General features: G+C 41.4%; 1 protein-coding gene across 1 annotated transcript in view; it reads right to left on the reverse strand.

The window, feature by feature from the left end:
- Positions 1-14,151, reverse strand: part of trim9 (tripartite motif containing 9) — a 45,204-nt gene extending 31,053 nt beyond the window's left edge. Inside the window, exon 1 of the mRNA XM_042437123.1 lies at positions 12,425-14,151. Coding sequence (XP_042293057.1) covers positions 12,425-13,261 — 837 coding nt within the window. The 5' untranslated portion in view covers positions 13,262-14,151. The remainder of the gene's footprint in view (positions 1-12,424) is intronic.
- Between the last annotated feature and the right edge of the window lie 340 nt (positions 14,152-14,491).

Consider the following 14,491-nt stretch of genomic DNA (forward strand, 5'->3'; position numbering starts at 1 on the left):
GAGACAAAAGTCCTGCACTCCAGCTTAAAAGTATTTCTGTTACAAAAGTATACAGTACACTATGCATCTAGCCTCCTGATCTATTTCTGAGATGGGACTCTGAAATCAATGAGCTCCATTTCACCTGGATCACTGAGCAGCCACCATCGTTTTCAGGTCCTGCCAATCACACTCAGACCATCCACGACGGTCACTAAAACTCAGGTGGTTCCATTAAAGATCAGCCGGGTCAGTCACACCCGCCCCGTTCAGCTGAGTTTGTTTTCTCTCTCAGTTTTCTCATTTTCCTCTCTCTCTATCTCATTCTCCTTCTCTGTCCTGCTGTGATCCAGGGATGGACGTTGAGGGAGCTCCCGCCTCGCCTCGCTGCAGTTAACAGTCAGCGTGCGTTCAGTGACAGAGCAGATGAAATGAAAAGCACTTGATTGTCTGGAGGCGTTTTTCCGCAGCGTCTGTTCAAGAGCCTGCAGAGCTCAGTCCTCAAAACCAGGTCAGAACGTGCCATGAAAGTAGAGGCTGTTTTATTTCTACACAGCTTACAGCGACTTCCTGTGTCGTAAAGGCACAGTGTCATGGCCAGCAGGTCGGTCGGCATTTGGAAAGACAGACTTCAGTGACAAATGGGTTGAAGAGCATGATGGGACTGAGACCAAAGCTTCACAGTTTGAGAGTGGGAAATTAAATTGACTGTTTGCCACGATCAGCTCCCTTACTGTTGCTACATCTGTCGAGCTTTCAGTTCTGGCAGGACACATATGAAGGTTACAAAGATAAAAGTGGCAGATTTACCACTTAAGGTCCTTAGTAGTTTCTAAAACAATGGGTCGTTGCTTTCAAACAGAAACAAAAGCAGGCTTCTCATTTCTAGCTGATGACCATCGATTCTGTCAGCAAAAATGCTAAAATGACGCTATGCTAAGTTCAGCAGCTCTAATTAGCTATCGTTGGTTAATTAGCAAATGACTGAACGCCATCTACAGCTGACTTTTTATGTTTCCTGCTGATTTGATTTAAAACAAGAACAATGTAAAAGTAGATACATGATGGCTACATACATGATAACATGATAAAAGACTGATGCTGCAGCTACATCTTCAAGGCAAAAAGTTAGCTGAGAAAGAGCTAATTAACCTAAAAATCAAATTAAAATGTTATTCATTCTAACACAGACGTTAGATTTATGCATTATTTTTTCAGATTTTCAAACAGTATGTTTACAAGAAAAAGTTTTAAGGGTGAGGACTAGCTGAGGTGTTTGGGAAACATACGTTAGGCTATCTTAAGCAATGTTTAGCTGCTTAAGATAGCCTAACTCCAAACTCTCAAGTAGCATTATGGCTCCACCATAGTGAACGTTGCAGTTCTGGAAAGAAGATTATGTAACATAACCTGTAATCCCACAAAATAATGTGGTTAACTGATGATGTGCTTAATATGAAGCTTCAGCTGCCCAAATCAAGTAGAAATCTTTCAACATTACGGTCTTTTTAGTGCCAAAGTTCCTCTTTTTGTTACTATACTTCCACCGGAGCTCAACAGGGAAACACAAAGAGGGAATCTGATGCTAAAAAGACTGTAAATGCTGCAGATATCCACTTAATATGACTAACTCAGACTGCTGAAACCTCATATAAGCTTCAGATACACTATCACTTACATTGAAAGCACATTTGAAGGGGATCTTTTAATAGCCAGTATGAACAGGAGGAATGATTACAGCGAGGAAAACCTCTTTCAGTGTTCATATGGGCATCTGACTGTTGTTTTAATACACGCTTGAAAAACTGTGAACCTGTCCTTTAAGAGATGCTGAATTTATGGCCAACATGATGAGATTTCCATCATTTCCAGGATGATAGATGAGAACTATTAACGATAACTTATCGTGCATGATATTTACATCTCATCATACTTGGATTTGCATTTTCATTTCTTGTCATGGGGATGGATTTCACTGCCATAACATGATTCATGCTCTCGTAATTTTAGTTCTTGCTGTAACACATGCACACTGGATCCTCAGAGAGCATGTTTTTTTTTTTTTTTTTGAGTTTCAGCTCCACAATTCTCCTTTTACATCAATGCAATACGACTTCTAGTTGGCCCCAGGGATAAAATCTTCTTCAGGGACAGTCGAAATAAAAGCATCATGCAACATCAGGGCGGAGAAGAGGATGCAGGAATGTTAGGACTGAGCTCTGATTGTGGTTTCACGCAGGGTTTGGTGGTTGTGGTTGGAGGGGGGGGGGGGGGCTTAGGGTGTCCCTGCTATTTGGGAGCACTAATCATCTCAGTAATTAAGCCGAGTGGGAACACGTGCATGGCATGAATAATTCACCAGCAGCTCCAGGCCCATTCTGTGTGTTTCATTTTCTCTCCGCGGCTGACTGAACTAGCCAATCTGTCACGGGAAAGCGTAGATGTCAGAGAGGCGTCAGAGCCAATTTGGATTAAACCCTCCACCAGGAAGTGGGAAGAGCAAGGACAGGCAGGAGGTAGGTGTAATGTCACTGCTAAGCTCTTAAAGCGAAGGAAAAGTTCTCCACTTCGAGCTAATTAAAAAACACATACATCCACAAAATGTTTCAGATAGCTTTTGAGTTCCCCTAACCTACTTTCAAAAAGCTGCGTTACCTCTCGGAGAAATTTTAAAAGTCAGGCTCAGTGCTTCGGGTTTCTCATTCTTTAAACAGTCTCTTTAGGCTAATTTAATCCTGCGTGTAATACACAGTCATTTGGTTACACACTGTAAACAGACGTAAGCTGAGTGTAAGGTCAACATCTGGTTAATGAAAACAGCAAACAAAAAAAAAAACACACTTCCACTAAATCCCTCAAGTGGAAGAAAGTGCAAATTAATGTAATTTTTTCATTGCTTGATTACTGATTGTGTTTCCCCCCCTACAGTATCAGTAACCAGAGACTCTAACATGAAAGGTTGCGGTTGTTTACATGCACTGCCGCGGCCCTAAGAGAATACAGTTTGAAATATTAAGCAGGCGACTTCATGATATTTACCGTCTTGGGAACCTTGCTGTTGTTAAAAATTAAGCTCTTACATCTTCCAAACACGCTGGAAGAGTTAAGATTCGGCCAGATTGTGTTTAACAAGATCCCATATGAAACCATCTTCCACAAGCAGAACTTAAGTGGGTGGTACATTATTCATCTCTTATATCTGCTGTCATCAATAATGCACAAGAAGTCGTTAACTATCCACACAGAAAAAAAAAAAAAAAAAAAGGCAAATGAAACTCCGATAATAATAATGAGGGCTTTGAAAAAAAAAAATGAACAGTTTCTTCATCGGAGAAACAGAGTCCTTATTTGACGGACACCTGGGACAGCACAGCAGGAAATGGGGCAGAAGTGATCTATTCTTGTCAGTGCTGCATTTATCTGGCGAGGGCGACATATCCCGCAGATGATCAAGTCGCCTACCTGCTGATCTAGTTTGAAAATGTCACAGTGATGACATCTGGCCTGAGAGGGACCGAGATGAGTCTTGATAACACCTGTGTAAGAGGAAGAGGAAGGTATGTTTTCCTTTTATATGTCAGATGCTTTGATACCTTTTTCTTTCACTAGATCGCATCTGTTGGTAATTGAGCATTATTATCTACTCCGTACAAATACAAGGAAGGTACAGTTTCTGTTGTTCTTTGGAAATAAAAGTCCCCCTCCACTCTTCTTGTTACTTCAGTTGGATGTTTGAGCTTCACTGTGCAGAATGATGCATGTGCAGAGTTTGACACTAGGAGGCTGTTTTCACATTCGTCTACTGAAGGAGGAAAGTTTCTTTACGCTTAAATCTGAGTTTCAGGCGTACTTTCCTGTATGAAAGTTACACAAGTGTGATAAAAAAAAGTGTGGAAACTAGAAGCCACCTTTGCACAAACACTGAGAATGGACTTTTTATTGAAGTAGGAGACATCTTGTATCCAGCAGTATTATTTGTATATTTATAGATTCTGGAGTTTTCAGTGAAGGAAAAGGAGTAGATGCCATTTTACAAATTTCTTACAAGGTAATTTACCTTCTTTGTGGAAAAAGCTCTATATCAGACACTAATTATTATTCAAAGCAGAGTATTTTAATAATGTGACATGTCTGGAGGGGATCTTCACACCTTAGCAGCAACTGTTTAAATCCCGTAATCTTAATCTCCTGTTTATTCATGCGGCATTTTTCAGAAATCCTCCAGATGTTTTTCGGCACGTGTGAACTGATATAAGTCGAAATGTTGTTTTTTTTTTTCTCCCCAAAACAATGTAAAATCTAAACAAACTGCAAAACTAGTAGTGTTAAACGTGAGATTTCTGGGTCAGAAACAGTAACAAGAGGCCGGTGGTTCAGAGTGGGATTGCTGAAAGTTTAAAAATTGATGAGGTGAGAAAGTTTGTCTGATTCCTAAACAAGGGAACTACAAACAATCCCAGCAGAAAGAGACACATTAATAGAAAGAAGATGCTGCTTATGTAGCTTATGTTCGAGGCAACATCTTGACTTTCTCTTTCTAATTCAGACTTTCCATGTGACAGCCCACACAATTGCAACGTGAGTAGTAGCAGAGGTTATCCTTTTTAAGCTCTACTTTCATGACTCAGTGGTGCAAAGTGCAGACAATGCAATTTGTTGTGGGCTCTACAGGACTCGGACGCATGTGTTTTCATGGCCAGAGGCGTAGAGTGCACCTGTAGTGTAGCTGGAAACGGGTTGGGATTACTGGAAACGCACCATCAAGTGTAATAGGGAGACAAATCAGCCATGATAAATCAAATCACCACTTCAGGTAATTGTCGTCACTGAACTATGTAAGCAAAGATGCTCGACAAGGCGTCCGGACATAAGAAATCGACAGATTGACTTGAGAAGACAGAGGCCTTTTTTACACCATTATTCTCAATTAGGGCTGCAATTAACAATTATTTTCATTATTGATTCATCTGTTGATTATTTTCTTGATGAATCATTATGTCTATAAAATGGATAATAGTAAAAAATGTCTATAATTTCACACAGTCCAAGGTGTCGTCCTCAAATATCTTGTCGTCCAATCATCAGTCGACAATCCAAAAATATTCAGCGTCCAATTACATATAACAGAGTAAAGTAGAAAATCTTCGCATTTGAGACGTTGCAACCAGCAAATATTTGGCGTTTCTGTTCAAGAAATGACTTAAATGATTTATCAATTATCAAAATAGTTGCAGATTAATTTTCTGTCGATTGACTGATCAATTGATCAACTAATCATTTGCAGCTCAATATTGGAGTATTTCAGGGCACATTATCATGCTTACACCATCACTTATCAATTAAACAAAAACAGAGCTTTTTCTATCTTCTTTTGGCTAAAATGGTGGATATCTATGGTTTAACTGGGATTCAGTGCAACTGTGTATATACTGTAGAGCATTTGTAGTGTTTCTATGGTAACGTGCAGCTTAATAGAGGTGTAGCAGTGATTATAACAGAGATCAAACTGTTGGCTGTAACTACAGGTGTCCTGATATACAATTTTAATGATCACCTGCCAGCCAACCAGATCTATCTGAGTACATTCTTGATTTTCTTAGATCATGGATATCATGTACTTGAATAAATGTAAAAAAGAGTCATTACAAAGCTCCCTTTTTCCCTTTTCAAGCGAGTTGCTCTCTGAAATCCTGATCCAGTGAGGTTTGACTCAACCAGTAAGACTTCTTCTTCCTCCAGTGAAGCTCTGTTTGAATTAATTCCAATTTGCTTGTTTTTGCAAGATCTTGGTAGTTGTGAAGATAATAAGGCAGAGACACTGGGACAGACTGAAGATAATTACATCCATTTTCAAAGTAACTTAATGATCAAAACAGTGACATTGATGGTGATTATGCTGATGATAATTGTGGTAGTGATGATGATGAAAACGAGGTCGGTCGACAGGCTTTAACCTGTCCGGAGCCTCTGCTACCCAGATTTCAGGTTGAGCTCACTTTCTTACGCAACTGGTGTCCTCATTTAATGTGGGCTGAGCAGCCAGATATATCATAGCGTAATAAATGATTCTGTTTTAAAAATGTAGCAAAGCTCCTTAAAATTTGACAACTTGTTTTTTTGGTCGGGACTCATTTATGTATAGAGAGAGAGAGGAAAAAAAAAAAGTTCTTTCTTTCTTTCCCAGTTTAGCCACAAAGGAAAATTGGCATGGTTGAGTTTTGAGGCATTTATGTTTCTCCAGTTCCACGCCTGGAGCAAGTTGAAATATTCAGCTGGTCTGTGTTCTCACCCAGAAAAAGTTATATAAAAATATGTCAAAACAAAAATACCTTCAGTACATGAGCCAATGTTTTCTGTGCGGACTCAAGAAGAAGCAGAGTGGACATGAAATATTCTGTTAAGTACTTGACTCATTTACTCCAACGATGAGATATTCAGCTGCATCTCTTTTCCTGCTCGGTCTCTGTTTCACTTCCTCTCTCTTTGGGCATTCTGGGTCATTCAGTCGCTCTCATTTTCCTGGTCGTTATCTCCCTCTTTCATTAACATTTACACAGCTAATCTCTTTACATGGCAGCTCCGAGGGTAAATATCACCGCCTATAATGGAGCATCAACCTAAACGGCTTTGAGACATCCAAGCCGTCCCGCTGTGAAATTTCATTCTCTATAAAGTTCAGTCCTGCCTTTGTCCTCCGTCTCATCCCCATATCAGCGAATCACAATGTGCTATCTTGAACAATCGAACCGTGTCATTTATCTGCACACACTCACAAAGAAAAAGACGACGTACTGTACTTAAAGATTTAGTCCACGGTGTCGCCGCAGGGCCACTCTACTGACTCGACATAAACTCAGGAGGGAGAAGAAGAGGACACTCAGGAAGAAAAAGCATTAAACAGATGACTCATGACGTGATGTCTTGGAGTACAGCAGGATGATGTGATCGAATTATCATTTTTACCAACAGAAGTTAGACCAACCAATCAGGACACATTCTGAGTACAGACAAAACATGAAGCGAATGTTAGCGGTGGCGCTATTGCATACGTAGTCAATGGAAACACAAGAGGAGATGTTAATTTTTCTGGGGTGGCGCAAATTGATGTGGGGCTTTATGAATCTGGGAAAAGACTTGAGACTGGAGGGGAATAACACGACAAAAACAAGTTTCTGGTGAGTTCTGAGTCCAATCAGAGGCTCAAGTGAACACAAACTCTCCTGCAGACATGACCCGTTGTTTGCTAGCTGCTAATGTACAGTTGGTACATTGGCTGCTTGGGGCAAACTAACATAAATGGTTCAGCGGTTCACTTTACCACAGAACATGAAGCGGATCTTAGAGACAACACAAGTACATTTGAAGTCAAAAGATGCGAGTAGACGTGAATTCTCCCAGGGTGGTTGTGAATTGACATGAATATGCGTCCATGCGAGTTGAAAATGATTCAGCAAAAAATGTTAGTGTATCCCTTTATGAGTCTGCTTCATAAACATATAGAGAGAAATTACAAAACATACTTTTAAACTGTCATTAGGACTCTCTGACCACCAAAAGTCTGCATTATATGATATGTTGCAAGATCATATAATAGGATTGTTTTTATTGGTTGTAAACATAACTGCTGCCTTTTGGTAGATCCAGCAGACATGGAGCAACATTAGCATTCATTTAAAGCAGTGTTTCTGGCAATCTAATGTCCAATATTTACTTTCCTTGCAACTTTGTTTTGGTCTCTACTAACTCCTGAAGGAAATATCTGGCTCTTTATGCTCCACTATCTTCACCAGCTAGTTCCTAACTTTGGCTATAAAGTACCTGTTTAGCTGCTTGGTGCTAAACAGGTACTTTATAGCCAGTTTTTAGAGGTTTTTTTTGTGTGCAGTAAACAGCTGCCTACTACAGCTGAAAACAAGACTGATGAGATTGAACCAAAACGGTAAAGTTGAAAAACAGAACCTTTCCGATGTCGGATAACGGCGGGGTTGTCTATGAGTCTACGACCTTAGTAGCTCAGCACATTTCTTCTTCCTTCTATAGTAATGAAGTTCATATATTTTCAGTATAGGACAGTTTCCTGCTGGTCTTTGTCTGGATGTCCTGAATGTTGTGCAGCCACAAAGCAGGACTCGTTGTGGACACAACAGGTGCAGACTGACAGTCAGCCTCATTACTATCAGCAGACAGGAGTTAAAGCAGGAGAGAAGCGCAGGGATCCCGCTGCCGGTGTCTGAGTTTTAAAGGCTTTTCCTTCGCTCCCACTGAGCTCAGGCAACCCTACAGGTAGCTCACCCATGAATCAACTGCTGCTGACAACATTGGCCCCAGGACTGAGATGAGAATTTTAATATTTGTCCTAGTACCTGCTCTGTCTGTCCTCATTAAGCTTGGGTTTTTGGGGCATCTTAGATGAGAGCTTGCAGCGCATCCATCTGTGTTCACTTTGTGACAGGGTGTGCAGGCTGTCTGTTTATGTCAGGAGGCTTAAGATCAAACACACGGTGACATTAAAGAGCGGCACATGTGCACAATAGAAAAGAAGAAAAAAAATCCTTAAATCACTTGCGAATTCCCCAAATTACTCACTTCTACAACCTCTTTCTGCTTGTGTGCAGAGCTCAAAGGGAGATTTTCAGGGTCATCCAGGTTAAATTCTCCTCCTCTCTCTCTTTGATTTATCTCTCCTCCAGCGGCAAGAGGGCAAATGACTAATTTTCTGCTACAATCTGCTTCTTATTTTCTGCACACCCACACATCTTCTTGTACATAAGCTCCTACTGTATCTGATTAATCACCTTTAATTGCCACTAAACACACTGAGGCGACAGTGCGTGACCTAGATAGCATTTGAGGTCCTGCGCGACCTCTTATGACATCCGTGAAGAGCCGAGGACCACTCGCTGTGTAGAGATTTAACACTCTGACGTTGCCCCTTTACTCTTTTTAATGTGATTTACGGAGATTAACACAGACATTCTGTCACCGCATAAAACCTTCTGACACAAATCTGAAGAGGCAGACGAGCGCTGGACTAACCACACTACATAGCTCTTAAATTTCTGCTCATCTTTTGTAACTGAAATTGACTTTGGAGACATGAAATTGATTGCCATCGCATTTTAGACATGGTCACGCAGTCCAAAGGGGGACTTTGGGCTTGGGAGACCAGCAGAGAAGTTGTAGAGAAGAAGAGCATGAAGAACGAGAGTGATGATCTGAGGCAGCATTCATTTTATTACACATGGGCACATATTAAAGTCAGTGACATGCTGAGACACGCACACACATGTAGAAGAGGAGGGGAATGCTGAAAAGCATCTGGGATGGATTCCTCATGGGGTCCGGTATCTTAGAGACCTCTGCCGCTCTGCACAACATCAAGGGGGATTTGGTTGCCATGGCGGCAGGTGGTTCAACTCTTTCTCCGTAAAGAGAGAAATGTTTCACAGAGATAGGAAGAGCACAGTTTGTCCCAATGTACCAAGACGACGACGACGATGGTACAGATTAAAAACCTTGAACAAAATCCCAGTAGAAGAGATCTTATTAAATGATAGAACATGGTGCTCCGCCAAATTTTCAGCTCTAAAATGTAAATGTTGCAGGTGCTGAGTTAAGATATGAACATGGTTCAAGTTTCTAAGTGTAATACTTCATGCATCGAAACAAGGCGGTGATGTTGAAAGATGCAGCAGCACAACAACTTTGATTAGTTTGTTTATAAAGGAAGAGAAAGATGTTTATGCTTGTGGTGATTTTATATTAACAAAGGATCAAATGATTACATTATGTTACTATATTATGTGAAAGGTTTGCTCTTTGCGACAAACACATAGAGAATTATCACCCGACTCTGCAGTTCGTCTCAGCTCATCTGAGCGTTTTAGCGCCTTTCAGCTCATTGTTTTTGTGCCACAACCACAACTTTACTGTTTTAGTTCACTCTCACCAACTTTTTTTCCACAAAAAATCTCAGATAAACCGGCTGCACGCCACCTGCACAGCAACAAATGTCAGACAGACAAAGTTAGCAACTAGCTGGAGAACATAGTGGGGCATTTTAGCAATTAAAGATTTAAAGGTCAAACTCATTTTACTCCTATAGTCTAAATATTACTGTGAAACTTCTTGAAAATGTACCGACACACTTAGCAGGTTCTCTATCTGTCTTAACCAAACATTTTCTGGTTTTGACCTCTCAGATGTGAAGAAGTCTTTTGTCTGTTTTCTATCTTCGTAAATTGAATATCTTTGGCTTTTAAACTATTTGTCACTAGGGCTGGGCGATATATAGATATTATATCGATATCGTGATATGAGACTAGATATCGTCTTAGATTTTGGATATCGTAATGTCGTGATATGGCATAAGTGTCTTTTCCTGGTTTTAAAGGCTGTGTTACAGTAAAGTGATGTCATTTTCTGAACTTACCAGACTGTTCTTGCTGTTCTATTATTTGCCTTTAACTAATTAGTCATTATATCCACATTACTGCTGATTATTTATCAAAAATCTCATTGTGTACATATTTTGTAGAAACACCAATAGTCATCCCTACAATACTGTCGCAATATCAATATCGAGGTATTTGGTCAAAAAAATCATGATATATGATATCACACAAAACAAGCTATTTAAAAATGTCACCTTGCATTCTGGGAAACTGATGGTAACTTTTCTGACATCTTATAAACTAAAAATTTCAATCCAGGCCTACGTAAGAACAACAAAGTCTTATATTTCAGGCAATCTCAATGTCAATCAGAGCGAGTATTGTACAAGAAAATCTGGCTACAGTGATCGATCAGATTCCATTACTCACTACAGTATATGTGTTTCCACCCAGTGCCATATGAGTATGGTGTAGTACAAGTGACACATGAGAAACTATATCCGCAGGACATGGAACAGCTTCTCATTTTTTTTCCCCGATGAGCTGTGTGAGGAACACCCCGAAGCTCCAAAACATGCCCGTTCCCAACGCTGCCAGCTCCGAGCTCTCTGCCATCTGTTAGGGCTCTGTAGGCAGCAGCTTCAGATGACAGGTCAGAAATAAGCAGGTGCCACGATGCGAGCCAAAAACAGGGCGACAGGCTGGATATTGACATCAACATTCCTGGTACTACCGATTGGTTTCTAACAAATTTACTCCTTTAGCCCTTTTTCCCATTTTAGATCTGAGGAAGATGAAGCAGAAAAGGTTGTCAACTTTTCAAGTGATGGCAATTTGATGTGAGCGAAATGTTTGACCCCTTGCTGATTTTTCCATCAATTTCACAATTGCCTCAAACATCTGAGGTGACACACTATCACACCACCATCTAAAGGGAGATGATTGGACTGGAGGTCTGTTATATGGCTGTTTTGGATTCAATTCTGACTGTAAATGACGAGGACTGCTTATCTTCAGCAGTAAGAAAGCAGAGCGGCGTGTGTGTTTTTATGCATTGCTTGTGCACAAAAGCTCAACACATTCACCATTTTTCTGTTTTTTCGCATAGAAACAAGGAGACACCATTACTACACAATGCTCTTCCTGTGTGTATGTGGGTGTTTGTGAGTAGCAGAGAGCTTCTATATCCAGCTCTACATCCTCCCTCTGCTCTAGAAGCTGGAGTGTGGAGGTGAGGGTTGCTGGTGCGGAGGTGTGGATAAAGTCAGCTGTGCCTTCTGAAGCACAGTGCCTCCCTGCCCACAGCATCCCGGTGTCCAAAATAGTATCTCAATCCACACCAAAGACCCCGGATTCTGTGCTTCACTGCTGGGTCTTATTAAAGCATAGCTCCAATATTAGCCGTGCCTAATGATCTCAGGGTCGCCTGTGAGCTGTCAAAGCAACACAGATGAAGTGGAACATATATATAGAGGGAAGGATTCCTCTGTGTGGAGGCTCAGGGGGGGACAAATGGTTCAAGAGCTGAAATCCTGCCAAAATCTCTGAGCAACAAGTTCGTCATTTAAAGGCAAACATACAGGAGTGCAGATGTGATAGAGGCTGTTTCCTGTTGATAAAATAGGCCTGCTGCTTTTCTGGTTGTCCACTCGTGAACAGAATTTCAAATAGAGGTGCCTCCTCCTCCTCCTGACAGCTTTGCGCACCAAAGACACCGGAGTTCCCAGTCTGGAGAGACGTGCGCATTTATTTTCTTTGCCTCGTGAATGAAATGAATGAAATGCGTGCTGGAGAGGAAATTCATTCACTTATGCGGTGCTTTGCAGAGAATTAATTTAAATCCAGTGTGACAGAATGAACATTCATAAAGCTCCTTATATCTACAGGATGCTAAGCGGAGCTGACAAGATAGCGCAAATAATTTTCAAGGCGTACTTGTTGCTCAGCTCAGAGGATGATGAATCATGGTGAATAAAAAAAAGCTACACACACACAATGAAATGCAAACAGCAAACACAGATTTTGCAGTTTAATAATTTTTACGCACGTACCTTGTGCAGTTTCCACATTGCGCCCAGAGCTTTGACTTCATGTGTGCCGTGTTTGCCTTCTTCCAAACACTGATAACACACTGGCATCTTACACTGTACACAGTACATGCTTAGATTCTCCAGTTCGTGCTCTGTACATGTGGAGATTTTACGCGGACTCGTGCGGCGACTTATCCGCCCCTGCGCCGGGGGCACCAGGCGATGCTTGGCTAGGGGACCGCGGGGAGGATGGCACCGCAGGCGGCACGGGTCGCAGTAGAAGACGTCGCACTGCTCGCACATCACAGTGGCCTCCTTCGGACTCTTCTCGCAGAGCTGGCATTTGAGAGCGGCCGCTTTGCTCTGCTGATACCTGTCCACAACACCCTCCAGCACCCGGTTCTTGGGGAATCCGCGGAGCCCCCGGTCGTCCAAGATGAGGCTGCGGTGACACTGCGGACAAGTGATGCAGGAGTTGCGGGGGATCGGAGGTAAGGAGCCGGGCTGTGGTAGAAGATGCTGTTGCGGAGGAGGCTGGGGGACAGTCGGGGGGAAAACCCGCACCCCGTTTGGTGATTTTTGGCAAGGGGTGGTCGGAGCGCTGACGAAGCCCCCATAAGATCCGTAGCCACTGTCCGCCTCGCTGTACAAACTCATTTTATCCAAATCAAGATAATCATAATCGGAGACGCCGGATCCGGAGGCTCGGCTGCTCTGTGGAGATTCCGCGTCGGGGGTTTGCACAAGAATATTCCGAGCACAAGCCAAGCAAATGTTGTGGGAGCATGGCAATATGATGGGCTCCCGGTAAAAAGAGCCGCAAACAGGGCATTTTAACTCTTCCTCCATTTCATCCATGGCAGCTTCCGTGAGGTGAGAGATTCCTCTGTGGCGCGCAAACACAAACAGGAGAAGTTGCAGCAGCAGAGCCTCGGCTGATCAGTCTTGCGCTGTTTGTGCGTAAACGCTACTCCAGTCGCGTCCTTACTGCGATGACTGCAAGTGCAACCTTGACCAAAGGAAAAGGCATCAGCACCGAGGAGGCAGACTCACCGATACGACACACTGTTCACCAATAGACACACAGCATCACCTCAGCCCGGGTTATCATTGGACAACCGGTGGATTCCAAACAACCATTGGATAACACGACTGTCAGTGTAGAGTTGGTCTGTTAATGAGCTTTACAGCGAGATACAATAACAGATACTGTGTCTGTAGACATAACTGAACATGCAACACCTACTTAATTGTTTAGGGGATTATGAGGAACAACAATGAGAGACTTTAGTATTACTTTGAATAGAGAATAAATTAATAAATCGTGCCAGTGCGCACACACAATAACATTAGATCATTCTTTGTTTATATGATGCTATGAGGACAATCAAAACCAAAGAAAATATTGTGTTTTGTTAGAGGATACTCTCTTAATCCGATTAGTCTGGAGGTGGAAGAGCAGCAACTACAATGTAAACATGAACATGAGTTACAAATCCTGCATTCAAGCCCCCATGATACTGCATATTAAGAGTATGATATTATTGTATATCACATTATTGGATTGTTGTTAGTGATGCATTGATGTTTAGGCAGCATTTTACTGTTGTAGCTGCAGTTCTAACTAATATAATTTAAAATACACTGCTTGGTAGTTAATTGATCGTGTTTTATAAGCTCATCACATGCTTTGAATGCCAAATCTTTATCAGTCAATTAGCTGTCACTATTACTGAATATATTGATTATTTTGTTTGATTAATCAGTGGACAATTTTGTCAATAGAACGTCAAGAAATAATGAAAAATGTCCATCACAAGCTCCTGAAGGTGACAATCATTATCTTCCATCCAATATTAATCAATTTACAATACAAAACAGGGGAAAGCAGAAACACTCACATCTGATAAGCTGAAAGAAGATGTTTGGCATTTTTTGTTTGATAAATGATCTGATTGATTAACTGATGAATCCTTTCAGCATTATAAAGCAAAGTGTAATATTTCCCCCTGAAATTCTCTTTTCTATCCTTTATTTATCCTGGTAAAAAGTCTCATTGAGTTTAAAATCTATTTATCAAGAGAGACC

Source organism: Thunnus maccoyii, chromosome 16 (assembly GCF_910596095.1).
Source record: "Thunnus maccoyii chromosome 16, fThuMac1.1, whole genome shotgun sequence".
In the NCBI taxonomy this organism is placed as follows: domain Eukaryota; kingdom Metazoa; phylum Chordata; class Actinopteri; order Scombriformes; family Scombridae; genus Thunnus; species Thunnus maccoyii.